The sequence below is a fragment of the Rutilus rutilus genome, assembly GCF_951802725.1.
Source record: "Rutilus rutilus genome assembly, chromosome: 11".
Lineage (NCBI taxonomy): Eukaryota > Metazoa > Chordata > Actinopteri > Cypriniformes > Leuciscidae > Rutilus > Rutilus rutilus.
The window spans coordinates 5,333,642-5,361,130 of record NC_140216.1 but is presented as its reverse complement, the minus strand read 5'-3'; the positions used below and the strand labels follow the sequence as shown (position 1 = coordinate 5,361,130).

The 27,489-nt window shown below is 38.0% G+C and overlaps 3 protein-coding genes across 4 annotated transcripts in view; all 3 read left to right on the top strand.

Moving 5' to 3' along the window:
* sfpq (splicing factor proline/glutamine-rich) overlaps positions 1-8,882 on the top strand; it is a 30,058-nt gene extending 21,176 nt beyond the window's left edge. The window contains exons 10-12 of the transcript XR_014629199.1: positions 8,033-8,085; positions 8,172-8,250; positions 8,754-8,882. The gene's annotated coding sequence lies outside the window, so the exon portion shown is untranslated. The remainder of the gene's footprint in view (positions 1-8,032; positions 8,086-8,171; positions 8,251-8,753) is intronic.
* Positions 8,883-8,912: 30 nt separating this feature from the next.
* On the top strand, positions 8,913-12,139 carry LOC311299820 (uncharacterized protein). Its single transcript, XM_084423680.1, has 2 exons — positions 8,913-9,999; positions 11,520-12,139. The coding sequence occupies exons 1-2, from the start codon at positions 9,794-9,796 to the stop codon at positions 12,088-12,090; spliced, it is 777 nt and encodes a 258-aa protein (XP_084279806.1). The 5' UTR covers positions 8,913-9,793; the 3' UTR covers positions 12,091-12,139.
* Positions 12,140-16,105: 3,966 nt separating this feature from the next.
* The window catches only part of LOC311299877 (zinc finger MYM-type protein 4-like), a 27,055-nt gene continuing 15,671 nt past the window's right edge, over positions 16,106-27,489 (top strand). Inside the window, exons 1-8 of one of the 2 annotated variants that reach the window (XM_084423779.1) lie at positions 16,126-16,343; positions 17,895-18,251; positions 19,214-19,759; positions 19,893-19,945; positions 20,046-20,210; positions 21,446-21,518; positions 21,618-21,855; positions 22,073-22,202. In XM_084423779.1, coding sequence (XP_084279905.1) covers positions 17,915-18,251; positions 19,214-19,759; positions 19,893-19,945; positions 20,046-20,210; positions 21,446-21,518; positions 21,618-21,855; positions 22,073-22,202 — 1,542 coding nt within the window. In that variant the 5' untranslated portion in view covers positions 16,126-16,343; positions 17,895-17,914. Of the gene's footprint in view, positions 16,344-17,894; positions 18,252-19,213; positions 19,760-19,892; positions 19,946-20,045; positions 20,211-21,445; positions 21,519-21,617; positions 21,856-22,072; positions 22,203-27,489 lie in introns of both variants that reach the window. The other variant, XM_084423780.1, reaches the window with a different exon arrangement.

The following is a 27,489-nucleotide window of genomic DNA, read 5'->3' as shown; positions in this document are numbered from 1 at the left end:
AATGGTATACATTTCGGAGCTATGAAGTATATAAAGTCCTGTTTAAAAATTCCCCATATTGCACGATGACGGTGGTGCATGTGGAAACTCTGTTAATGCTGGTCTCTTCATGTGTTTCAAGTGGCTCAGTGTTTCTTCAGCAAGCTGACACAAATTAAACTTCAGTGTTCAGCGTTGCATCTTGAACACACAGTTGACTTCATTAAAAATAGCGAGACTAAATTATATTACCAGTGCTGATGCCGCTCTCTCTCCCATTGTGGTCTTTGATCATGAAATTAGCTGATGATTTAAAAAAAAAAGACTGACATGAACTCCATGGAATTTGCAAATTAAAACAAATTTTATGGAAAATTGCTTCCATTTTTGGAAAACACCAGAATTTTCAAAAAATTTTAGTTAAAGGTCCCATTGCATGAGAATTTCACTTTATAAGTTTTTTTAACCTTAATATGAGTTCCCCTAGCTTACCTATGGTCCCCCAGTGGCTAGATGTTTTGATGGGTGTAAACCAAGCCCTGGGTATTTTTGAGAAAATGAAAGCTCAGATGGGCGAATCTAGAAATCTTCCCCTTATGTCGTCATAAGGGGAAAGGTTATCTCCCCTTTCTCTTTGCCCGCAAAAAGAATTTGGCCCGTCCATGAGAAAATGAGCTGTGCAAGCACGATATTGTTTTTCCTCGAGAGACATCATGGTTTGCAAACGAGCGAAGCATGGAAGTTGCTCAGTGTTTGGATGTACAGATGAACACAAAAGTATATTTTTTTTAGTTCCTTCATCCGAGCCTCAGAAGAACCCGTGGTTTATGTGAATTTCTGATGTGTAATTGTTCAAGTTCAGACAGATAATCTTTCTCTCAAAGTCGTTCTATACTGTTTATGCATCAGTACATCAAGCCAGTGAAGTCAACTTCACGTCGTTTCTCTTAGTAGGATGAAAATAATCTTCTTTAAACTGTGATTAATATACAGAAAGCGATCAAAGAACAATCCCTTTCCAATCGCCCAAGCTGTCAATCACACAGCGCGAGTTTAAGAACAATCCCTTTCCAATCGTCCAAGCTGTCAATCACACAGCGCGAGTTTATCTCGACACTTGCCAAAACTCGTTATGAAATCAATGTTGCAATGATAAGATCTTCAGGCTGTCATCTGCTCAGTGCTCATCACTGCAACCTTTTATGTGATGGGAATAGATCTAAATACTTAAACTTCTCACGATTCGTTAATCCCGACAGCTGTAATAGTAAAAACGAATAATAGCTGTAATAGTAAAAGTTTTCGAGAGAGTTCCACATGTAATGCTAAATATTTCATATGCAAGCATGTCAGCCAATCACAGCAGTGGGCGTTTACACTGAAGTCTCACAGCAGACACGCCCCTTCAAACAGAGCGTTCAAATCAGAGGCTAAAATCAGGCTAGGAAATATGCCTTTTATTTATAAATTATAACAACTTTTGATCTAAAAAACATATTAACATTATAAGGGCACCCCAGGAAACATTCTAAAATAATAAAATAATCCATGCAATGGGACCTTTTAAAGCTGTTAAGTTAAGCAATGCCTCATGTAGGTTCCTTTGTTTTATATAATGAAGTCTGACCACTAAGAGGTGCTCTAGGCATATTGTTTTCTTTGATTAGTTTTCCCTGAAGATATGTTGTTGAAAACGAAAGTAAAAGATTGAAACATCTTGCGGTTTACTGTGAAATGAGAGTTCCAGGTCTTTAAAATCAACACACAATGATTTATTTGTCATCCAACTGCAATTTTTGGAATGCTTTTATAACTTGACCGCAGCATCCTCGGATATAACCGCGATCCGTGCATCACTACTATGCATTGTCAAAAAACACAATACATTTTTTTTTTTTTTTTTTCTGAAGACTACGCTAAACCAACCAGTCAGAGTTTTCAAATATTATTTCGAGTATTCAGTGTTTGAACAAAGACAGGAGGGCTGTTTAGAAGCATCAGGAAATTAATTAATCTGAATATTCTCCTGCATTTTCACCTTCTCAAATACTTGCATGTATGGGAAGAGTTTTCAAATTCCCACCTGAAGCTTTTGTAGCTAGTTTCTTGGATATTAGCAGGACCAGAAAGATAAAAATTAACTGGCTTCTCATTTTACAAGAACACTACACCACCTCCAGGCTTGGTAAGTGCAAAACGCATGATTATTTCACAGTCTGCCAAGTCCTGCAATCAAGCCATTTTAATTGTGGCTGTTTTTTCATCAATTTAGCTCTACAGTTCACTCCTATCCACCTTATTTTTAACGTAATAGCGGGCGCGACCATTGTAACTTGAATGTGTCGGTTTCTGGTCTCATCCACTTTCAGTTATTTTAGCTGCACAAAAACTGGCTGTTATGCTGCTTGATATTGCAAACTGATACTTGTTATATTATTTTAATTTAAAATTATTTTACCATTTGCAGCATTTTGTTATTCTTGTTGTTTCTCTATAGCGGCAAATTAATCTGAAGTCTCAGCACATTCACAGAAAATAGCTTACTTCCGCGTTGAAGAATAAGGTGGATTTATTTATTTTTAGTCCTGATTCAAACTGGGCGAAGAGGGATCAGGGGGGAAAAATCACTGATCAACGTCAGACCATTTTTGAAGAGATGGGTCATTCAGTGAAAATTACTCACCCTTGTGTCATTCCAAACCTATATGATTTTCTTCTGAGATACACAAATAAATAGTGGAAAGCATTTTTCAAGCTCATCAAAAAGCTTCAATATTAGTCCATAGGAAATGTACAATATCACTCAAATCAAGAGGTCAATGTGGCGAATTTATTTAAGGTTGAGTTTTCCTGATCGTGTGATCAAAGTTTGAATTTTCAGCATCATTATTCCAGTCTTCAGTATCACATGATCCTTCAGAAATCATTCCAATATGATGATTTGTTGAACAGTTGTATTTCTTGATTTTTTTGGAAATCGTGATAAAAGTTTTCAGGATTCTTTAAATAGAAGTATAAAATAAAATACGGAATGAATGAGTGGAATGGCCAATCATGATTCCATACCCCTCTCAGAGTTGCCTCAATATAATTTGTTCAGATGACTCAAAAAAAGGGTTGACTAAAGACAAATGTGTGAAATTTCACAGATCAATGATAAATGTGACCACACCTTTAGGCCCCATTTACACCTGGTATTAAGATGTTTTGGTCGATCAGATCACAATTGGACAAACCTGAATACAGGTGTAAATGGGGTCTAAAATGTTTTGGCCGTGTCCAAAATGCACGAGGTAGTCGAAAATGCATTAGACTAGGCATTTGCTTTCGTAGTGTAGATGCTTATGTGGTCAAATGCCTTTGAACAGCCACAAAAGATGCCTAATCTCTGCCTACTGACCCAATGCCTAAACATTATGTGAAGCACATTAGCCAGACAGGATTTAAACTGTGTTGGCTGAAGACCCCCAAGTTTGGTGTGAAGACGGGATATGTACTAAGCACAAAGTTCTCTCAACATTCCTGATTTCTAACGCAAAGCACGATCTTGTGGCTATCAGAGCAGAAATGAAAGCTGCTGCTGTGTATTTTTCCGTCGTAAACCCATAATTTACCCGCACATAGACCCTCCTCTCTAAGCAATCAGGACAGAAGTGATTTAAAGTGGACAAGGAGACGGATTAAGGGTACTTTTACACATAAAAACAATGCACTAAAAACAAAAAAGTGTTTCTTTTGCGTTTTTCGCATACAGAAGACAACGTTTTCAAAAAGCTTGCTGTTGACAGGGATCCACGAAAACTACAAATGCTGTATTATGCTGCCGGGCCAGTAGTTTGCTATGTCATTTAAACAACGCCGCCTATAGACTGAACATGTAATACACATGCGCATAACGTCACCGTTATCACAAATTTGAGTTTTGTAGTTTACATGGAGACAATAACGGTGTCGTTTTCAAAAACTTGACTGAAACCCGCTTTCAAAAGTTTGCGTCTTCAGGCCCCCCAAAACGCCATTGTCGTGTTTTCTGTTTTTAGATGAAAATGTCGTATGAATGCCCCTAAAACCAGATCCCTCGTCTACTTGTGGTCCGATCCAACAAATCACGTCTTAACGCCAGGCGTTAACGGGCTTAGTCAGAAGAAAGTCACATTGGTTTGGAGTGACACAAGGTACTACACACATTTAATTTTTGGGTAAATATTTGACACATCACACTTTTGAGCCATTGGAATAATTTATATAGTGTATAAAGGCCCGTTCACACCTATAACGATAATGATATTAGCGTCCACACCAGCGGACAATATTGTTCTGTTTATTCTAAGTGTGTACTTATCTGTCGCTTTAAATGTTCGAGCTCGTTATAGCCGTATTGATTCTGATTGGCTGTCAATGTTTCTATCGTTCACCGGCTGAATAAAATCGTTCTGAAAGTGATTCCAACGATATCGTTATAGCTGTGGTGTGGACTCTACTATTCTTTAATATTGAGTATTTAATATTCGTTAACGATTTTTGGAACTATACCTTTAATTATCATCCTTGGTGTAAATGGGCCTTAATTCAAGACGCATTTTAAAAGTGAATAAATTCCTTTTAATTAATTTTCTGAAATTTTGGTAGGCTAGCAGGAATTCACACAGAGTATGTCAACTTTCTCCAGTTTTTTGACATCCCCTGCATGTAGTTAGCACTGTACACTGGGACCATAAATTTCCATATACTATTTATAGTGTGACTCAGACTCTATGGTTAAGACTGTTTTTCCCCTTGGCAGAACACAGTGGATACTTGCCTTTTTCAGGCTCCTGAGACTTTAGCAGCATGACAAGAGCTTGTCTCTGTCTGTACTGTGTATTGAGTGAATGGTGGCGCTATAGCTGAGCATTAGGGGCCAGTGTCCAGCTTACCCACAGACTCCAGCAGTTGGTAACATTGAGGATTAGTTCTACAGATCAGTGGACAGTTGAGCCTGGACTTGTTTGCATCAAGAGGTGTGCTTGCATATCACCGGAAAAGGTAAGTGATCTCGTCTTTGTTCCAATGAAAATAAAGTACTACTCTTCATCAGCTGTGTTGAAATACTACCAGGGTTCTGGCATCACACTCCTGAAAATGGTTTCACAGTGCAGAAATTGTTTTTGTAAGCAATACTTGAAATGTGTTTGGTACTTTGGCTCCCTCTGTGTGTGTTTCAGCTGCTCTGTAATGTCTTCCACACAGTAGCTGTCTTCAGGGACAGCAGCAGCTTCACTGCTTCACCAGGCATCATGCATTTAAGCACTGCACACTAACGAAATATCAAGAACCTCACGGTCGAGGGGGTGATGGCATTATATTGACTCGAGGTACTGTGAGAAGCAACATTTTCTTTCTGCTTATGCAGCGGCGATACAAAATGTGGTCCGTTTATGATGGTTAAGGTGCTGAGAACTATAATCTGAATAGAAATGTTCAGATAAAGCTCTTATTTTCAGTTCAGCTCTTTTGATTTTAGTTAAAAGGCACACAAATTGTGTGTGTGTGGGGACTTTATAAACATGATTTAGCTTTTGGAACAGACTCAATTTCAGGGTAATTGCCTTTATTTTACTTTTTGTGTAATAGATTTCACTTTTTTCCCCTCTTTTTTTAATGAATGTAAAATAGCAAACAGATTTCAGAACAGATGAGTGCTTGGAGAAATCATACTATTTGTTTCTTTTTTATATAGAAATTTGGAAGCTGTCGTGGTCAAGTGGCAAAATCCGACACAATTGCTTGTTCATTGCTTGTATATACACATACATACACTGCTATCCTTCTGAAGTTTGGTGTCTGTTTTTATATATATATATTAGTCTCACCAAGGCTGACCTTATTTGGTCAAAATGCAGTGAAAACCGTAATATTGTGAGATTATTACAATTAAAAATTATTATATTCTAATATATTAAAGCTGCAGTCGGCAAGTCTGGCAGATTGGGTCGATTTAGCCAAAATTTTGAATGTTTACAACTCTCATGCCCCTCCCCCACTACCAGCAAGCACCCTCCCATCGAGGTCGTGCTCGTCAGTGCGTGTGCACCTGATTTTCTGTGAACGCGTCCGTCTCTTCAGCATCGATCAACACCATGGACTCGGAGGTAGGCTGCCCTGTCTAATCTACCCATAGATAGCAATAACCGAGGAATTGGAAGCTTGTTAGTAGATTTTATCTCCGCCATCACGCTTCGTACAATCTTCAGGCGAACTTCAGGCGTGTCGTGTGCATGTGATATTGTAACGTGCGCGAGGGAGGGGGATCTGTGGCGTGTGCACGACCCGTGATTGACAGTCAGATCTCACACCCCCCTGCGCTGATTGGACCCGATGATCCGGGAGCGGTGGATTTTTGCAAAACAAATAACACGCTCCAGGTGGAGTTAGAAGCTCGTTTTTTTTTTTCTAAAAACACCTTATTTATGTTGTTATAGTGTCGATTTCACTGATTATGATCAAAAAAAAATTGCCGGCGCCAGCTTTAAAATGTAATTTATTCCAGATAACAAAGCTGAATGTTCAGCATCATTACTCCAGTCATTAGTGTCACATGATTCTTCAGAAATCATTTTAGTATGCTGATTTGTTGCTCAAGAAATATTTCTTAATGCTAAAACATTTTGCTGCTTAATATTTTTTAGTGGAAACCATGATACTTGTTTCAGGATTCTTTGAATAGTTCATAAGAACTTTTTTTTAATAGAATTTTTTATAATATACAAATCTTGTCAGTCAATTTTATAATTGTATTTATTAGTTGTCTGTATTTAGTAGTTTCCCTGATGATGATTATGGCGATGTTTGGATTATCTTAGTACACTATTTCTATCAATTCAGCTTTTTCTGATGCCAAGCATATTAGATTCCACAATATAACTCAGCAGACTTTTCCCACTCATATTCTCTCCAATCTCTTGAGTGCTTAAACCTTGTCTATCAACATGATCTGTCGTAGTGTGCAACAAATCACTATATAGGGTAGTGTTAAAATATTATTATTATTATTATATTTTTTTTGTCTTGTTGCAAAAATGCATCTGTCAGTTTAAGTCGTTTATCTTTCTCTCTCTTCTCAAACCTGGCAGTCTTTCCAGTCTGTTTACTTAACTATTTTGTGTGTGTGTATATATATATTCATAATTTGGTATATTTATATATCACAGAAACATGCTGCCTCCACTCTCTATGAACTTTTTCTGTGTGGACTGGGGTGGGACATACTCTGGGTAATGAAAGTGCTTTTTTTTTTCCAAAATCTATTGTTCTTTTATTCTTCATAAAAGTATTACACTCATTCACCAGTAGTGCATCGCAGCCATGTTACTGAACACTGAGCAGACTCTTATTAATGGTGCCCGAAATTCACTCTGGTGAGTGTGTGTGCGCGCGTATTCCTACTCCTGCGGATGATCGGAGCAGATCTTTACAACATATGTATAATGCTGGATCAGCATTTGGACTGTCTGGATGTATGTGTAGGTGTCTGTTTATCTGCACTGTGATCCATTCGCCTTGGTCCCAATCTGCCATTTTGATAACCCTAGTATGGACCTTGAGTTTTCATCTCTATGGAGTGTGATGCCAGAACTGCCCTTTGAGACCCTAGTGGCTGCCTCAGAGAGGCAGATCTTTAACCCAACATCCTTATCTTTTAGAAATCTGCAATCGTGTTTGAGGTGGTGTCGTCTGTATTGAAATGAGTCCAAATGTCATTTACCATGTCAGTTAGTGATCTGTACAGCAACCGTGTTTTTGCATGAAGTCATATTTGCTCTTCAGCAGTATATAAAAAAAAAAAATTATAATAATGTAAAAAGTGACTTGGCTATGTTTAACTTGATTATTCCTAACCACTTGCACGTTATGTGCTTTTATTTTTTTCATGAGGAGGGAATTTTTATTTTGGGCTGATAACTAAAGTAGCTATAATTCCTTTTGTCTTCCATTTCATATATGTAGTATTAGATGTTGTCAATGATAATAGCCTGTGTATTTCTGTATCCTCACTGTCTTTCTCTTACTGCAGGGGCCTCAGGGGATTGAAGGAGGTTAAGAAGCGTCGTACCGTTTCAGGAATGGGTAAGCATTCACCGAAGACAATGACAAGCATGAGTGATGATGCCGCTTGTGTTTGCGTGGTGGAGTAAAAAGGTCTTGTCTTTTAGATCAACCGAGGAACCTGTTCTCGGAACTATCGACTTGTTCGGCACGAGATGTTCCTGCGCAGTGGACGATAGTGTGCAGGTCTGTGATGTTGTAATAGAAAAATACATTTTATATTTATTAGTGTGTGTGTGTAGTGCTGTCAATCGATACACAATTTAGGTTTTAATATTGTAGTAAATAATTTCACATCTCCAAATTAAAGTACAAAGTAATTATAGCCATTCAACATTACAGTATAATTGAAAGCAATCATTTAATTAAGTGAATTTGAAACTATCTTCACATAAACCCATTATAAATATCACATTTACTGACCTGTGTATTTTAATTAAGGTTTACATTTACAAAAAATATTTTTACTTACTTAGTTATATTCCACATTTCTCTCTCTCTCCCTCTCGTGTGGGATATTATTTATCATTTCAAATATTTATGTATATATTTTAATAGTGTAAAAACATCCTTTTACTAGTGAAAAAGTTAATCCGTGTTAAATCTTACTGTTTTTAGTCCAAGATGAGAGAATACTGTTATGTAACAAAATGATTAATTTTTACCTCATTTTTCTTTGTCGTGTTTAGTCCTGTGGGAGTGTGAGGCACAGATGAGACGTGGCAGCTGGGGAATCTTCAGTGCAGCACTGGATGCATCATGATTATATCCAATGTGGTGGCTTTTTTTATTTTGTAATAAACTGTCAAGATCCCTTATCTGGTTTTTGTGAATATTTTTTTGTAGATGAAACCATAGCACGTTTTAATTGTACGTGCAGACCCTAGCGAACTTTCAAATTGATGTTTTAGAGGTGTTGCTCGAATATTAGCATTTTGATTTTAACATCTAAATCTAATGTCTGTTAAACTTACTGGCAAGATTTCTTTAAAACAAGCTCTCAGACAATGTTTGAGAGGTCTATAAACGCAGACAGACCTCTGTAACCCAGTAGCACCCACAGGCTGCTGTCCAGTATCCATTAAGGTCAAGGTGCTATGTTTCTCTTGTTTTATCACTGTTGTGTTCTATTGGCTGACAGCTACTTCTGGAAGTAGTTCAAAAAGGAAAACAAACCCGCAGTCTGAGAAGTGCGCTGGGGTAAATGTGGGTTAGGCTTTTTAGACCATGTTTTAAGCAAACGCTTGGGAGGATTTTCTCAGGGATTAACTATTAAATTTTCATCCTTTTAGACTGATAAATTTGACAGTCGCTATATACATGTATATTTACTGACATGTCAGTTAGCAGCAAAAGTTAAGTTTCATGTGATGCACAAATCTAAGACTAGGTTTCATGTGTATTTAGCTTGGGATGTGCTCCTTTTCAGGGTCATTTTAAATGGTTATTTTGAGGTACATGTCAATGTTTTTGCCAACGTTGGGATTTAAGAAGTTGAAGATGATTCAAAGACGACCCTGCCATCAGATGTGCCATGATGTCTCAGAAGCGTCAGTCTGTCTTTGTGCTGTAAGATGACAACGGAACGGAAGAAAGGGAGAATTTGGTGGTGTGCGACCAATGGGCTTGCCTGATGTATTTTTAATGTGCATGAATGATTGATCACTGTATGTAGACGCATGCTCCCCCGAGGGGCGGCTGCAGTCCGTCTGGTGCCGTCAGTGCAGATATGAGTGCAACCAGACCTTCTGCACTGAGCATGAACACTGTGGAGTTAAAACATCAGTGGGCAGTGCAGAGAAATCGCACTCTGGTCCGGACGTACCTGCTCTCCAGCTCCGCGATCCCTCTTCCGGGCTCATGGAGCAGAGATGATTTCAGGCTTCCATCATTGTCCAGATCAACACATGGTCGGAACACCATGGTGCCTCTCAGGTAAGCTGATATCTGGCGCCTTGAAGTCTAGCGCTGAATCTATTGGCTGAATCAATTTTAGAGAAGTCCTTAATTAAATATTATCACTTAATCCATCTGAATACAACAAAACTTTTTTTAATGCATTAAATCAGGAGGAAATGCAGTGGAATTTTAATACATCAAAAAAATCATTGAATAACAGGATCTATGTATTACATATTTTATTATATTATTACTTTTTTTTTAAGGATATTAATATCCTCAAGAAAATTTAAGGCACATGAAATTGTATTTTTGTAGTTTAATATTTATAGTATTTCAATACATTAATTTTCATCTAATTGTTTCAAATAATTTTAATAATTTTTAAATTTCAGAAAAAGTTAAATGCTTATAGCAATACAATAGCCAGAATCAGTAGTTTGTTGGGGTCTGCATTAAACTTCATCAGCCAGTAACAGGAAGTGTCAAAACATCATGGTGAGCGCTCTAGAAACCTGAGAAACATTCGTCTTGCGTGGCAACCTACAGTCTTGCGTGGCAACACACCCAAACAGCGCTGGAAAAAACAACAGCTATATTACACTGATTATCCAATGACAGCAGCTAATGTTCCTAGGGTTTCTCAAGCAATACACGTGTATGATGGCCATATTTTAAAAGCAGCAGAGGAAAGGAAAGATGTAAATTATTGTTATTATTATTTACAAATATCATGAATTATTTATTCAAAAAATGTCTTTGTATTTTTTGGGAGTCTCATCACATTTTACAACCTGTACTAACTAAATAACATGTTCGCCATAGAATCATTCCTACATCTCTTGAGCGGAAGATTTGATGTTGCAATTTATCAAGATTATCATAACAGTTGTTTCAGAATGACCCGTTTGTCCCATGTTACTGTACATGCAGCTCAGTTGGTATTTCGTAGTTATCAAAAATATAACATCTTAAAGTGAAAATGTTCACTACTTTTCAAGTTTGGTATCAATACGTTTCTGTTTTTTTAAGAATCTAATGCTGACCAAGGCAAGGCTGCATCTAATTGATTAAAAATGACAGTCAAAACAGTAATATTGTGAAAAATAAATATTTAAAACAACTAGCTGTTTTCTATTTGAATATACTTTAAAATTCAATTTATTCATGAGACATCATAGCTGAATTTTCAGCATAATTAGTCTTCATTGTCACATGATCCTTTGGTTTGTTCAACTTAAAGCGACGCTGCGCAGACCGATCCCGCGAGAGCGATGCGAAAGCATACAGAACTCTCGCGGTACTTTGATGTCGCACACTGATCAATTCGAACACCACCTTATGTGCTGCTCAACTCAAGAAACATTTCGTAATATTAAAATTAATAAAAATGCTTACTGTCTTTATTAAACTTCATAAAATAACTTATAAATACCCCCCCCCCCCCCAAAAAAAATGCTGTTTTGAACGGTAGGTATTTATCTTTCCATTCCTTCCGCTTACATGAATATTTTCTGATTGACCTCATATGTGTCTGTTTTTGGTCTCCCTCCCAGTATCAGTGAGCCTTCCCTGTTCACCCCAGGCCAGAGGGCTGTTTTCGAGGGTTTTTCCAAAAACCGCCACCCCCTTTTACGCAAACGTGGTGGCCCATCCCTTCCCTCCTGCAAGACCCCTGATAACACAAAGACACCTCAGCAGAGCTATCATCAAGTGTACATGCATTTCTCTCAGCCTCTCAGGCCTGCACCAAAGCCTGGACAAACCCTTCCTCGCAGTCAGCGGCGGCCCACGGAGAGCAGAGAGAGGCAGTCCAAGCAGCCCGTAAACCTCGAGACTTTATCTGTCAGGGGAAAGACTTTCCTCCCCACCCGCCATTCCCCCGACGGCGCTTCATCTGCCACGTCTCGGTCTCACACACACCAGCTGCATGTGTTCCTCCCTGCAGAGGGCGCTGGGCCGGGGGAAGACAGGGACAGTGAGTCGGTTGATGAGGGTTTCATCATGGATGAGCTGGATAGCAAAGTCAACACACTGAGGGCGAGGCTTCAACAATATCCAAAGAAACCCAAGCAGTGTGATTTAGAAAAACCACTGACTGGTGAAATGGTACAATTAACATCTTAGTGTAGCATTTCATATTTAGCGATATCTGATAGATAACTAGAAATTACAAATGTTTACTCTCAAGCAATGTGTGTAAATTATAATTTATGTCATTATAATAAAACAAAATCATGATAAAAGATGTTGTGTGCTGATGTATATAAAAAAGGAAATTTAATAATATCCCCACAGGTTGTTATATGAACTACAATACAGGCCTGTTAACACAAGGACGAAAACTTTAAAGATAAACTATAAAAACTATAAACAGATGAGTGATTTGATGCTGCTACAATTTTAAAGTCCCCATGAAATCAAATTTGAAGTTTTTTTTTTTAGCTTTGTTAGCCTTACTTTACTGTTATCTATAAGCTAGTGTGCTCCAAAACAATGACAAAATTCACACTTAATTGAAGAAATAAGCATTTAAAACTTACAGTCTCACTTTTGCCAAGTTATGGATCAATGATTTTGATGATATAAGGCCTTCCCAATCGGTCCAACTAGTTTCTGATAAGCGGGTTAAGGTTTACTGCGTGTTACTGTCTTTTCAGTGTGACAAAGTAATTTGATTCCAATTAAAGCTGCAGTCCGTAACTTTTTTGGCTTAAAAATTATCCAAAATAAATTTTTGAGCAAGTACATAACCAGCCAGTGTTAAAAACTATCTGCTTGCCTTTAGTCGATTCAAAACGGTAAGCTTGTAATAATAATTCTAGTGGTACTGGTGCATTTTTGGAAATTCGAGCACTTCTTTGCGTCATTACGTCACATCTGTACACATAAAGAAGGAGTCCCGGCTAGGCTATATTGTGTGTGAGGATGTTGGAGGTGGAGATTTATAGCCTTTTCTCACAGCACTTGATATAATTAAACTTATCAATTTGATGGCGGATCCAGAAAGGTTCAAACGACAATCACCAGTGACATCTGGAGATTCACCCGTTGTAAAATGCAAAAGACTTCGGAGTGGAAAAAAAGAAACTGCAACCGGGCCCATGCGAAAAAAAGGATAAATATCGGAAGGGCATTTAATGTAGTCACGCAATGCTGATGTTGTTAACATTAACAATTTAAGAACAAAGTATAATTTGCACGGTTTGACGTGATATGATAAGCGATCGTTAGATTTAATCAGCACAATATACTGCAATGCTTTTTTCCCTAGAATCTGTAGATTCCGAAGTAGAATCTGTGATTCCGAATGCCAGTATCCACACCGGCACGGCGACTGACAGCCGCACACTCTCCTCAAAACATTGGATTCATCCGCGCTGTGCCATGCCGAGGTAGCCTGGCTCCGCCCTCCTACGTACTTCCGCTCAATTTCATTTTCCTTCAGTAACTCCGTCTGGGATTGTGGTGTATTCTTTGGTTTTCTCCGATCAATTTTTAACCGGTCCAATCAGCGAACAGAGGGAGTGGCTGAGAACGATGACGTTGAGATCGTGCGCTAGTTTGAGTTGACATACGTCACGACCAAACGTTAGCAATTGGTTATGGCAGATCCAGAGTGACTCTGGGCAGATCCAATAGTTTTAAACTTCAACAGAGTACCCGCCTACAAGGAAGTTAACGCTTGTCAATGGAGAGAGGCCAGACTCTCTGTACAAATGAAATGTACGAGAGTCTGGTAGAACCAGGCTAATGCCGAGGCACAACCCACGTAAAGTTGATAATTCCGCTAATAACTGCAATTGCAGATTTCTAACAGAGATGGCGACAAAGAGGGAAAACTACGGACTGCAGCTTAAAGTTTTTATCTGACTCCATTTTATCACAACCTCGAATTTAGGTTAAAATGTCAATTGGTCATTTATGCAGTTTAGCAGCACATTTGATTATTCTATTTAACTCTTTACTCTTATTATCCTTGTTCACTCGGGTGCCAAATTCGCACAGGCTCCTCACACCAGCCGTTCATATAATGTGGGCCCACGATCACAAACTCGCCAGTTTTGGGTCACTGAACAGAGGTTATTGGCTAATATCTTAGACGGTCGTATTCACGCTTACTCTATCTAAGATATTTTGTATAGCCCCCTTGGTTGTATACACTTGAATTAAAGTAACGTTTCTTTAGACAGAGGTCATGACCACTACTTCAGATATAAGCCGACCAATATTACTTCTCTGATAGCTTTGGTTTGGTCATGCCATGGTTTCTCACGTACACTTAACTAAAGTAACATTACATTAAACAGAGGTAAGACTCGCCCTATTTAGGTTAGTCGAACAACATTTTGCTGTCTTAAACGGAAATTCCCTTTTAGTCTTTACAAACCAAGTACACTTGAATTAGTGCCAAATATTAGCCGTAACTCTAAAATCACAGCTGGTGTGCCCTATGCTCCACTCAAAACTGGACTCTAGTCCATCACTAATCTGACGCAGATTTGCGGTATATATATATGGATACAAAGTTATTACTAAAGTTAATAATTTCAGAGTAAGTCAGAATAAATCCAAATGTAAACAATTTATTATGTCAGGTAAATGCATCAAGCCAATTACATAATCAGTTCAAAGATAATCAATACAATAACATCAAATGCTCAGAGATAGAGTAAAAGATGTACCCGACTCAGGAAATACATAATTCGCCCCGAATAATCTCATTACAAATCGCCCGGAGCCTTTTGAGACATTAATTTGTATACTCAGACCAAGACAGAAACCTAAACATATGCTAACAATGGGAATTTGCATTAATCACTGTCTCCAGTTTACACCTTTTTAAGGGAAGGGCTCCATTTGCATGAAAGACCCACCCTCCTATGTAAGCAAAATATCTCTAAACTCTTAAAAACTTTACCTTTTGGTTTACTTCTTTAGGAGACCTGCTTTGTACCAGTTGCACTGAGACATTTCAAATGATACCAGGCATATAGTGTTGTATGATAATATGATAATTAAACCATATAGATTTTTGGGTGAATTTTGGTGATGTCAGCATAAGGGAGAGAAGGAACAGGGGGAATGGGGGGTCAAGGGAAAGAGATGTAGATTAGGATTAGACTGAGGTGAGACTTTCGTTTTAAATGGTGATGCTAATTTCACAAGAGAGAGTTCAAATGTTAATTTGGTAACGCTTTAGATTACAGCCCGTAAAGTACTGCATAATTAAAGCCATTTTACAGTGTGACTTTCTGTAATTACCTATAATGTACTTAAGTTTGGGGAATAAAGGGGTAACAACCAAGAGATTTTTATTTTTTTTATACTGTAAATATTATATATCTAAGGGGTACTTATTCTACTATTATGATACAACAATCACATTTGGGACCAATTCATAAAGGTTTCCAAGTCAGTGATATTAGATTGTGTGTATGTATTTTTATTGTACTTTACCCTGTAACTACATGGAACAAGAGGGTAACAAGCACCACTTACCCTGTCACATGGAACAAGAGTATATTTCCCAGTATTTAAAAAAAATTGCAATAGTTTTAGCTTTACTTGCCTTGAAACATGTAAGCCCAAACTTAAACATCTGCACTTTTGCTATCAAAAAACAACAACAACAACTGTATAAAAGCATAGATATGTATCCTGTAATTTTTAAAAAGCCCTTTAAAATAAAATAAAAAAATACAGTTTGTATTGGTACACAATTATTACAAAAAGGTACAGTGTATGTTCTCGCTAAATTGCTCCCAAATGTAAGATTGTTGTATCATAATAGTAGAATAAGTGCCCCTTAGTTCTATAATACTTAGAGTATTAATATTTTTTTAATTCTCCTGGTTGTTTGGATGATGGTATTACATTTTAATTATAACCATTAAACCGTCACAACTGAAATTAAAAGCAGCTAGTAGTCGTCAAATGAAACTAACTTGTTTAGACTGTTTTTTTTTTTATTTCATTTTGTGAAGATCAAGCTTTTTTTTTTTTATATTTTTAATCAATCTGTTAACCAAAAACAAAACAAAAACAGTCTTAATCAGTATGAATAGGAGTAATCAATACGAGCTGTTGAATATTTTATTGTAACGAAGTGCTCAAATCGATCACGCCCGCGCGCCCGCCCACCGCTAGTTGTGTGCATCTCCCACAATGCATTGCTGCACGCAGAAGGGGAAGTGCTTTCGCGGGAGAACCAGCTAGTCCATCCAGCTAGTTCATCCAGCTAGTTGATCCTGTTCTACCAACTTTTTCCAGTATTTTGATGTTTTAAAACAGAAGTGACCCACCGTGCATCACACAGGAGTTGTATATCGGCTGTGTCGCGAGAGGGATTGTTGAAAGAATACGTCAAGTGCTCTAAGGTGAGTATTTTAACTGTTTGGAAAGGTGGCCCGCGTGTTGTTTATCGTCTCTGCAGAGATTCGCTGCAGAAACATGCATGCCCTGCAGTATTTCACCTTTATACGCTCCCTTCTGGCTGCAACTTTCTTTGTATGCATATTTTAAAGCCACGTGATGGAGTTATCTCATTTTTGCGTTCCCATCGAATTGTGAGCTAAGGACAAAAGAACGGAGCCTGTATAATAAAACAGGGCATTAATGCTATTTTGAAGAAATGGAGTAACGTTATGTATGATCAGCCAGTATTGTTGTTAGCCTAAGATGCATGTTTATAATCCTGAGACTCCATGTTGTGTGCAACTGTAGACTAAAATCCATTGTGGGGGCTGATGTTTTGAAATAGGAGTTTTCTTTAGTTATGAAATATTTTAAGAAAATAACTCTAGGCTATCTGAATTATATAAAGTATTGCAGGAAAGTGGATATTTTCATCCGTAAAACTGTGGATATATTAGGATATATCTATTAGGATTTTTTTGTTTGTTTTTTTTGCCACATATGTCGATTAAAAGTTATTTGCGTGGATACATTAAATGTATAATTTTAAATAAAATAGATTGATAGAATAATAATACATAATGTATTAATGATATAATGTATTTTTCATAAAAAATAAAATATATATATGTATTTGGTTTTCCATGAAAAGTGAAAATACTCTATAATGTTACCTCAATAGTTTAGTAGTTCCCGCCCCCTTTTTCAGCAGCGCTCGTTCCAGAAGTTTTTTTCTTTTCCATAGGGATAAAAAAAAAAAAAACTCGTTAAAGACTTATAAGCCATGAACCAAGCTACGAGGTAAATCATCATATTACAAACTCGGATTTTGAAGCAAAAAAGTTTTTGAAAATCGGACAAAAAGGTACATCAACAAGACTTATTTAACGGCTTTAGTGAGGGAACGAACTAGCTACAAGTCAAGGCACGTTCATTTACATAGCGCTTTTAACAATATGGACTGTTTCAAAGCAGCTTTACAGTGATGATAGGAAATTAAAGTAACAGAGATTGTTTTGGCTTTACAGCAGCTCTAGAATAAAGTTATTTATTCTATTACAATCCCATGAGGTATTGCGAACAGCTTAATCGAAGGGTTAGTTGACCCAAAAATGACATTTCTATTGTTAATTACTCCAAACCCGTAAGACCTCCGTTCAACTTTGGAACACAAATTAAGATATGTTTGATGAAATCTGAGAGCTTTCTGACCCCCTCCATAGACAGCAATGCAACTACCACCTTCAAGGCCCAGAAAGGTAGTAAAGACATCGTTAAAATAGTCCATGTGACTACAGTGGTTCAATCTTAATTTTATGAAGTGACAAGAATAATTTTTATGTGCAAAAAAATGACTTTATTCTACAATTCCTTCTCTTTGCGCGTTCACGAGGGAACCACGACGCATGCGTGTGGCTTTCTGACATAGAACCCGGAAGCTCTGCACTGTTTACAAGCAGAGGAAGACGAGCGCTGTGTGAAAGCTATTGAATTCCACATTGATTGTGTTTTAGGTCTTGGTGAAGTGTTTAAAATGGTGCTAAAGTGTGCAGTTCCTGGATGCCTGAACCGCGAGAAACCAACGAAAAAACGTGAAAGTGCCTCACCAATGCCACCAGATGAAAGACTTACCTTTCACACTTTCCCATTAAATGATTCTGAGCGACTGAAGCTGTGGCTGCTGGCAGTTCAGCGGGATGTTAATTTACCGCTTCGATACGTCAAGCAAATGAAGATGTGCAGTGTGCATTTTTCACCAGACGACTTCAAACCGATTCAGGGAAAGATACGACGACTTCTCAAATCAACAGCCGTGCCAAGCCTGCACCATCTCGAAGTGGATTTCCTGATTGGTGAAATCATCGGCATTGGTGAGGCACTTTTATGTACTCTCGCTGGTTTCTCACGGTTTGGGCATCCAGGAACTGCACACTTAAACGTCATTTAAAACCCTTCACCAAGACCTAAAACACAATCAATGTAGTTGCGCTGCTGTCTATGGGGGGTCAGAAAGCTCTCGGATTTCATCAAGAATATCATAATTTGTGTTACGAAGATATCGAAGGTCTTACGGGTTTGGAACGACATGAGGGTGAGTAGGCTAATTAGTGAGAGAAAAGTCATTATTGTGTGAACTAACCACACGGGATGACCTAACCATTTAAAAGCTATATAATATATATATGAAGAGTTCAGATGCAAAATCCTCTAAGTGCCATCTGAAATTTTCTTCTAGAATGATCATTTTTATCAAGCTCGTATATTTAAGTTCAGTAATTTCACTTAAATGACAATTAATAGGTAATTTTCATTGCCAATTAAGTGAAATTATTCAACTTAAATATATGAGCTTGATAAAAAATTTCATTCTAGAAGAAAATTTCAGATGGCACTTAGAGGCTTTTGCATCTGAACTCTTCATATATGCATTATATTTTCAGTTTATTGCAAAATATGCATATATATATGAATATTTTGCAATAAACTGAAAATATAATGTTTTTGTATATATAATCAGCATTTGTACAAATGAGTAAGTATTTTGAGAGTTTAGAGAGATCAACTCGATTATATCATTTGCAGTGCTTCATGGGAGTGGTCGTTCTGGTTATAATACGTGCGCTGCACGATGGAGGAAAAAAAAACATTGAAAGTGATTGCAACGATATCGTTTCTCTGTGTCGTTATCGTTATAGTTGTGGTGAGGGCTCTGCTATTCTTTTAAATTTAGAATGATTTTTTTAAACTTTATCTTTAGTGTTGTCGTTACAGTCCAGGGCCTTTATTGTTGAACTCTGCCATATAGATAAATGTAATCATTTCCCACTTTCAGGAGCGAAGTCTGGCCCCTCACACTCTACAGAGTCAGTTTCACACCTGGACTCTACGTCTGCATCGGGTGTCCTTATGGCCAGTGAGGATTTCACAGGCCATCTCTCTGGAGATGCAGCTGGTGCAGAAGAGAAGCCTGATGCGGTGGAGTCATGCAAGCTGGAAGCCACTGAAGCAGGTGTGAATGAGCCAAACCCTCAAAACAGCCTGATGGAGAAGGAGGAAGAAGAGGAGATGGAGGAAGATCTGGATTTAAGACAGCAACCGGATGTGGACCTAGGAAACAGTCCAGAAAAGGACAGTCCAACCGACCAGGGTGAAGAAAAAAAAGAAGAAGAAGAAAATTGTGTACAGGGACACTGTGAACAGAAGGCTGCTACAGAACTAGTGAAGAACGAAGACAAGACCAGCGCAGAGGACTCGGCACAGTTTTCAAACGAGCTTGTGATTGCTAAAGTTGAGGACTTCACGAATGAAATGGCAATAGATGTGGACCAGACTGAGGATCGGGATGGGAAGATGGAGGTAGATAGACCAGAAGATGCAGGTTGGTGTGATTTTAATTTTTTTTGCATGTTACTAGATGCTTTCTTTAACATTTTGGTGATGAGTTGCAAACCTTTTATTTATATTGATTGATGTTATTGATAAGCATGTTACACAATTTTTATATTTAACAGGAAAATTGTTGGCTGACCCCATAAAAAGTGAGAAAACCGAGCCTTCTGCCATGGTAAGCACAATTTTACTATTTTATGTTTACCATTGAGTTCATTTGTTACTCCATGGAGAAGTACACTCCTTACACTAAAACCCTCTTTATCTAAATCCAGCAAACACATTCAGTGGTAAAAACTGAGTCGAAACCTCAAGTGGCCCATCCCTCCATCGCCATACCAGTGAAGGTGAAGGATGAGCCGATGGATGAGGAGTATGAGAAAGCGTCGACACATCTGCAGCCAGTGGGAAACATTAAAGATGAACCCGACACCGCAGCTGTGAGTCTCACCAGTGGTTTCCGCCTTTTATTTGATTTTTTGCAAAGGGGTAACGGAGGTTAAAGGGATACTCCACTTTTTTTTGGAAATAGGCTCATTTTATAACTCCCCCAGAGTTAAACAGTTAAACGGAACTATACTCTCATTCCTGCGTAATAATCAAGAAACGTTGCTGCCGTACCATGAGTGCAGCAGGCGTAATATGACGCAGCGCCTGAAAATAAGGTTAGACAAACTTAGTCCCGGTCACGTTGGAAGTTACTGAGCTGGGGACTATTTTCAGGCGCTGCGTCATATCATTACGCCTGCTGCACTCATGGTACGGCAGCAACGTTTCTTGATTATTACGCAGGAATGAGAGTATAGTTCCTAGCCATTTCAGCCTAGAAAATCGCAACTTTACATTTTCTGTCGGTCTTAGTACACGATGTAACTACAGAAGAGTCATGTTTTAAATAGGAAAAATATCGAAACTCTTTGGTCATTTTTTTGAGAGAGATGCTAATGGTCTTGTCCGATTCAATGATCTATGCTAAGCTATGCTAAAAGTGGTACCGCCAGACCCGGAGATCGGCTGAATGGATTCGAAAACGGTAAAACTCAACTCTTTAACTCTGGGAGAGTTGTAAAACGAGCCTATTTCCAAAAAAAGTGGAGTATCCCTTTAAGCAATGTATATGAGGAACAGATGTTTTGAATACAGGGTGGGTTTATGTGGATAATTACTGTTCTATAAATGTTACACCTATATATAGGCCTGTCATGATTTAGTCTGACAAATAATTGTAATATGAATAATTGTGATTTAATAATTTAATTTAATTTAAAGGGGGGGATCAAGTCAAAACAGGCTAAATACACACATACACCGATGACAAACATATTTTTTAAATGTTTTTAAAATAAGTCTCTTATGCTCACCAAGGCTGCATTTATTTGATAAAAAATACAGTAAAAACCTGTAAAAAAGTAATTTATTCCTGTGATCTAAGCTGAATTTTCAGCATCATTACTTCAGTCTACATTGTCACATGATTCTTCGGAAATCATTCTAATATGCTGATTTGCTGCTATTGTAACGTTTCTAATTTGTGCTGCTCAATATTTTTGTGGAGACAGTGATATGTAAGGTGCACAATAATCACAATGAGATTAATGAAATAAGCCAACAAGTCAAACCATATAACATTTTTCAGGCGATTATAAACATGCAACCATTGTGTTCTTGCTTTCAGGATTTTAACCAGACACCTGATGCGATCAAAATCAGCGCAGTGTTCTCTGTAGGAGGAAATGCCACATCCATCGGTATGAACTCTAAAAATATATTATGATATTTTGCTACTTGGGTGAATAGTGAAAGTTACATCTTATCTTTTTTACTTATTCCTCTTCATGTGACTGCAGTTCCAACAGACAACCCAGCAAAGGCAGCACTAGGCCCTACGCTATCCCTTCGTCCTCTGGCCCCTGCCAATCCAATCGGTGTGGTCTGCACAGGATGTCACAAAGTCCTGCTAAAGGGACAGACGGCGTTCCAGCGCAAAGGCTGTCCTAAACTCTACTGCTCACCTCAGTGTCTCTGCAGCACCTCCACCATGGTGGTCAAGATACCTCAGAAGAAGCAATGTTACCACTGCCTCAAGTATGCCTACATTAAAACCTTTAGATTTTTAATTTAGTAAATGATGTTTAATTTAGAACGACACAAGGTTGAGTAAATGATGACAGAATTTTATTTTTGGCTGAGATTTCCCATGAATTCTTTAAAATTATAACATGTTGCTTTATTTTAAAAGGTTGCATTATAATATATAACAATATAGCATACATAACTTTTTACCATTTCTGTTTCTGTGCAGAGACATTGTTGAACCGAAAGATGTAGTCAACGCCCCGGTGGACATGTCAGGGACTTTGAAGGAGTTTTGCAGTCAGAAATGCCTCAGCGCTTTAAAGTTCAAGTGCAGTGTGTGTCAGAAAGCAGGAATGGTGAGTGTCCATCTCTATCTGTTCACTGGAGCGCCCCTACTGACTCTTCGGCATGCAAACTTAATCATGTTTTTGACCGCTAAGGACCTGTTCACACCAAGGCAAATATTCAATGTGATAAACATTTTAATTTAAGTGAACAGCTGTTATTGTGTCTATTCAGACACAAACGTTTACATGCTTTTAGTGTTAAAAAAATCCCTTTTCCGTCGCACATTTGCGCTTTTGGTCACATGCCCAGAGCCTGCTGATGTTACATAAAATTGACTTGGAGCCACTCACAAACAGATTATTTTGCTAAGCGACAGTAAATGGCTAGAGGAAGAATCTGGAACTGGCTCTCTCACCACAGCGAATACAAAAATCTTATCGGCTCTTTGAAAACATGTACATTTTGGTTTTACTTCCTTTCTCTGTGACAAGTTGGAAATAGAAAGTTGCGCTGTGCTTTTGTTTCTTGGCTAACCAGGTTTACCATTTTCCATTTGGGGGTAACCATTTCTGCTTTTCTAAAAGTGCCACCTACTGTCAGAGAAGAATAGAGTGCACTGAAACATTCGCTCCCTAAAAAGTCCCACGATGCACCCTGAAAAGGGAGCATCGAAGCTCACTATGTTCCCTTAAAACGAAAATTCTAAAGCGCAAAACAAATCGCATGAGCCAACTTGCCACACATGCTATATAGGTTTTAAAAAACAAACCAATATTTTATTATTTCAGAAAGATATCTGTGCTGCTGTTGTTCATAAACACCAGTAGTGAAATTAAACCAATGTCTGAACCGACAAATTGCACTAATCACACTTAATTTTGACATTTAACATTTGTGTTGGTGTGAACAGGCCTTTCATTCAGATGTGAAAAAATGTCAAGACAACTTTCTGTTGCATTATCTTTTCTGGCTGCAAGTGTTTTCATAAATCGCACAAAAAGACTGAGCAACAGGTATTTAATTTCAGTCAAATTTGACTCAAAGTTAAGCAAGCACTCTTTAGTGTACTTTAATGCCCTGGAGGTTCCTGTGTCTTTTTTTTCTTTTTCTTATAACAACGGCAACAATTTAAAATACTCTTGATTTATTGTTAAACAGATAAGAGACTGTAAGAAACTGTAAAGGGTTTGCTTTCATGTGTCCACTCACAATAACAACAACAAAAAAGTGCTCTGGTAAAATACAGAAGACATTCAGGATGTGCTTTCTGACGTTTTGGTCTCTGTGATCTCAAACTCAGCATATACTTGTTGCACTGACATGACAAATGTCTCTACAAAAACCTTAATGTCTACTTTTAAATGAACCAATTAGAATTGAAAAACAAATATTCTCTGATTGTGTAATGCAAATGAAATTGACACTTAGCTGTCTGAAAAAGCTGTCTTGTGTATTTACTCATGTAATTTTAATTTAGATGCCTTATTTATATGATCACTTTATTTATTCAATTTAGGAGTGTAACACTTAAAGCATTCATATATAATTTGAAAGCATGACTAAGCTTTTAGGTTCTTTTATAGATGATTGATATACTTTAATAATTAGAACTAAAATGTGGCAAGCATGTACGAATACAAATATATGAATGCACATTTTTCATATTAAAGTGCCCCATTATGCTATTTTAAAGGTTCCTAATTTTATTTTATGCATCAAAAGTCAAACACTTTAATTTTCTCATAATGTAATCACCACATTGTTCAGTGATTTCTCAAACGGCTTGTCGGATGAATCAGTCTCTCTAAATCCCTCCTTTCCGCGAGCCTGCTCTGCTCTGATTGGCCAGATGACCCAGTCTGTTGTGATTGGTCAACCGCGTACAGCGCCTGTCAGAAGCTACACGTCCATTACCATAACTGAATGTCAGCTCTGTCCGGAGGCTTCCTACAGTTCGGCGATTGAACTGTAAAGACAGTAACGATGACGTTGATTTTTACCATATCAATCTGAGCGCGAGTCCGATGATGAAACATTGGAAGAACTAATTATTCAACCCGAACAAAAATAACGAGATATGTCGAAATAACAGATATTATGTCGAAATAACAAGATATTTGTTGAAATAACTACTTACTATTTCGAAATAAAAAAATATTATCTTCCTTTTTTCTTTTTTTTTTCTTTTTTTTACTTCACCATGCGGTTCAGGGCTTCCATAGGATACAGCCTGAATATAATTGCTTTCAGAAATTATTTTTGGGGGTGCTATTGGGCTGCTTTGGTCTTTCTTGGGGGTGCTGAAGCACCTGCTAGCCCCTCACTAGCGCATGATGAAAGGGAATATTCGAAAATGCATAATAGGGGCACTTTAAACAAAACTTGCTGGTTTTCCTTGGCATTATTGGTCATTCAGTGTTTCGGTAAAGATTGATTATTAATAGTAATTTAAAAACACGCTAAAGTAAACCATTTTCATCTATTTAATCTGTGTAGGTTGAATAATGTCTGTCGCTCTGGGGTACTGACCAGCTGCTGGGCTCATGAATATTCATCACATTTGTTTGCGTTCGCCCAAGCTGATTGGCTTGGACGGTGATAGGTGAGCACTAGCCAATGGGATTGCCGCTTGTTTATCCTCAATCTGCCGAAGGATTCGAACGGCAAAACATAATAAATAAGCGAAGTTAGTCATTTTGACAAGAAAAATAAAATAATAGTAATGAATATCGTCTTCATATAGCGCGTCAGTTCTACTACTGTTTTGCTCCCTCGCGCTCTCTGTGTGTGCGCGTGTTGCCACTGTGAGTGAAGCGCCGGTGAGTGAGGGGTCCACACAATAGAGACCGTGCTGTTAATCTGTTGATCAACAAAAGAGTGCGCATTAAAACGCAGCGTCCACCTCGATGTATTCACGCACGCTATATTTAATATTTATGCGAACATTTTACTCGTACTGAAGTTGTTAGATACATAACGTTACCGTTTATCTGCCTCATCTATCTATCGCGTTATATGCGCTCCCACTCGGTTATGACCTGGGCGAGCCATACAAATATGGTAAAAGCTCCCCCATCAATGTGATAAAAATAGCATAGCTTCATCCGATTCATTCACTTTTCATCGCTTTTGGAAGATGGCACAATGCACGTGTGAGGAACCTACCGAGATCCTGGACAGTGAGGATGAACTCACCTATTCCTCAGAAGAAGAGCACGAGTCTGATGAAGAATGGTTGCATTTTGAAGAGCGAATTGATCCAGCAGAGGATTTCAGTTCTGATGAGTAAGTCTATTCTTTCTTTAGGAAGCATGTTTATGGTTGCACTTGATTTTACAGTACGTGCACTTTCAATGTACTTAGTGTACTTACCAGTAAAGTACTGAATTGATAACTACATGGGTTAAGGTTAGGTTTAGGGGTAGGTTCGGGACTAGTACCTAGTTATTACCCAGTTATTGTAATGACTAAAAGTATACAGTATGTAGCCTACATGTGGAACAGGACTGTAAAATAAAGTGCTACCCATGTTATTTTTAGAGAAGCATGTACATATTTTACTAGTTGTGCTGTTTTGCCAGACTAAAATAAGATGGTTTGTTATATTTTTAGTAAAATATGTTGCCCTTGACCTAGGCAACTTGTCATTACATCTAAATGTTGTTCAAAACAAGCATGTACTATAATACACTACCGTTCAAAGGTTTGGGGTCACTAAGGTGTGTTTTATTTTTTAAAGAAATGAACACTGTTATTCAGCAAGGACACGCGCATTAAATGCATCAGCAAAGACATTTTATAAAGTTACAAAATATTTCTATAAAAAGAAAATGCTGTTTTGAAGAAGAAAAAAATCACAATTTCCATACAAATATTTTTTAACCTTTTTCAACTGTTATAATAGTAATAAATGATTCTTGAGCAGCAAATCGGCATATTAGAATGATTTCTGAAGGATCATGCGTCACTAAAGACTGATGCTGAAAATTCGGCTTTGCATCACAGGAATAAATTGCATCTTACAATGTATTACTTTAGAACAGTCATTTTAATATTTCACAATAACCTAATATAAATATGAATCTAATAAATGCAGCCTCAGTAAGCATTTGAGACTTCTTTCAAAAACATTAAACATATTACCTACCCCAAACCTTTTGAATGGCATTGTATATTAAAATAAAAATATAATTATTTATACTATATTTAATGTAAAATACAAATATCTGATTGGGTGTGAATGTTCGTAATGTGCTATAAATATATGCATGTGTTTTTCAGTATTAGCAATCAATAATGTTAAATAGTGCAGTTGCTTGTAATATTAGCATGCTCACAGGTGTTTGCTTTATTTTTTTATTTTATTTTTTTTTCAGATGTGAGAATGACTGTGACCTGATGCCGGTTGCAAAGAAAGCCAAGACAATCAAGCTGCCGAATCAGACATGGAAAACAGAGACAGAAGTCGACTTGGTCCCACAGAATCTGAGATTCCTGCCCTCACGGGAACCTGGACCGCAGCTGCGTGCGACTGACTCGCACACCCCTCTTAGTCTCTTCAAACTGTTTTTCACTGAAAGCGCCGTGTCAACTCTGTGCTACAACACAAACGCTCAGGCCGCCAGGTCAATTGCGAGGGGTCGCAAATACAAGTGGACTGATATCAACGTTTGCGAGATGTACCGCTACTTCGGGCTGGTATTCTACATGGGCATGGTGAAGCTGAGCTCCATCAGTGACTACTGGCGGCAGGGCAGTCTTTTCTCTGTGCCTTTTCCCGCCACAGTTATGTCAAGGGACAGATACCGCACCATTTCGTGGAATATGCACATGAGTCACCCAGCCGGAGACAGAGAGAATGACAGAAAGAAGGGCACAGATGGGTATGACCGCCTTTTCAGGGTCAAACCCCTCATAGAGACAATCCGTCTTGCATGCAAAACCAGCTATCATCCTAGAAGAAATTTAGCCGTGGACGAAAGAATGGTGGCATGCAAAGCAAACACGGGAATGACACAGTACATGAAAGCCAAGCCAACCAAGTGGGGCTTCAAGCTCTTTGTCCTCGCAGACTCATCGAATGGATACACTGTGGACTTTTCTGTGTACACCGGAAAGAATACCAATGCCACTGGCTACGGACTACCATATGATACAGTGATGTCTCTTGTGGACAAAAAATTTTTTGGATCTGGGTACCATGTGTACATGGACAATTTCTACACAAGTCCGAAGCTCTTAAAAGACCTGTTATCTTTGAAGTATGGTGCCTGTGGGACTTACAGAGACTACAGGAAGGACAGCCCACAAAATGCAGCTAATGCACTGACCAAAAAGTCCGCCAGGGGATCCATT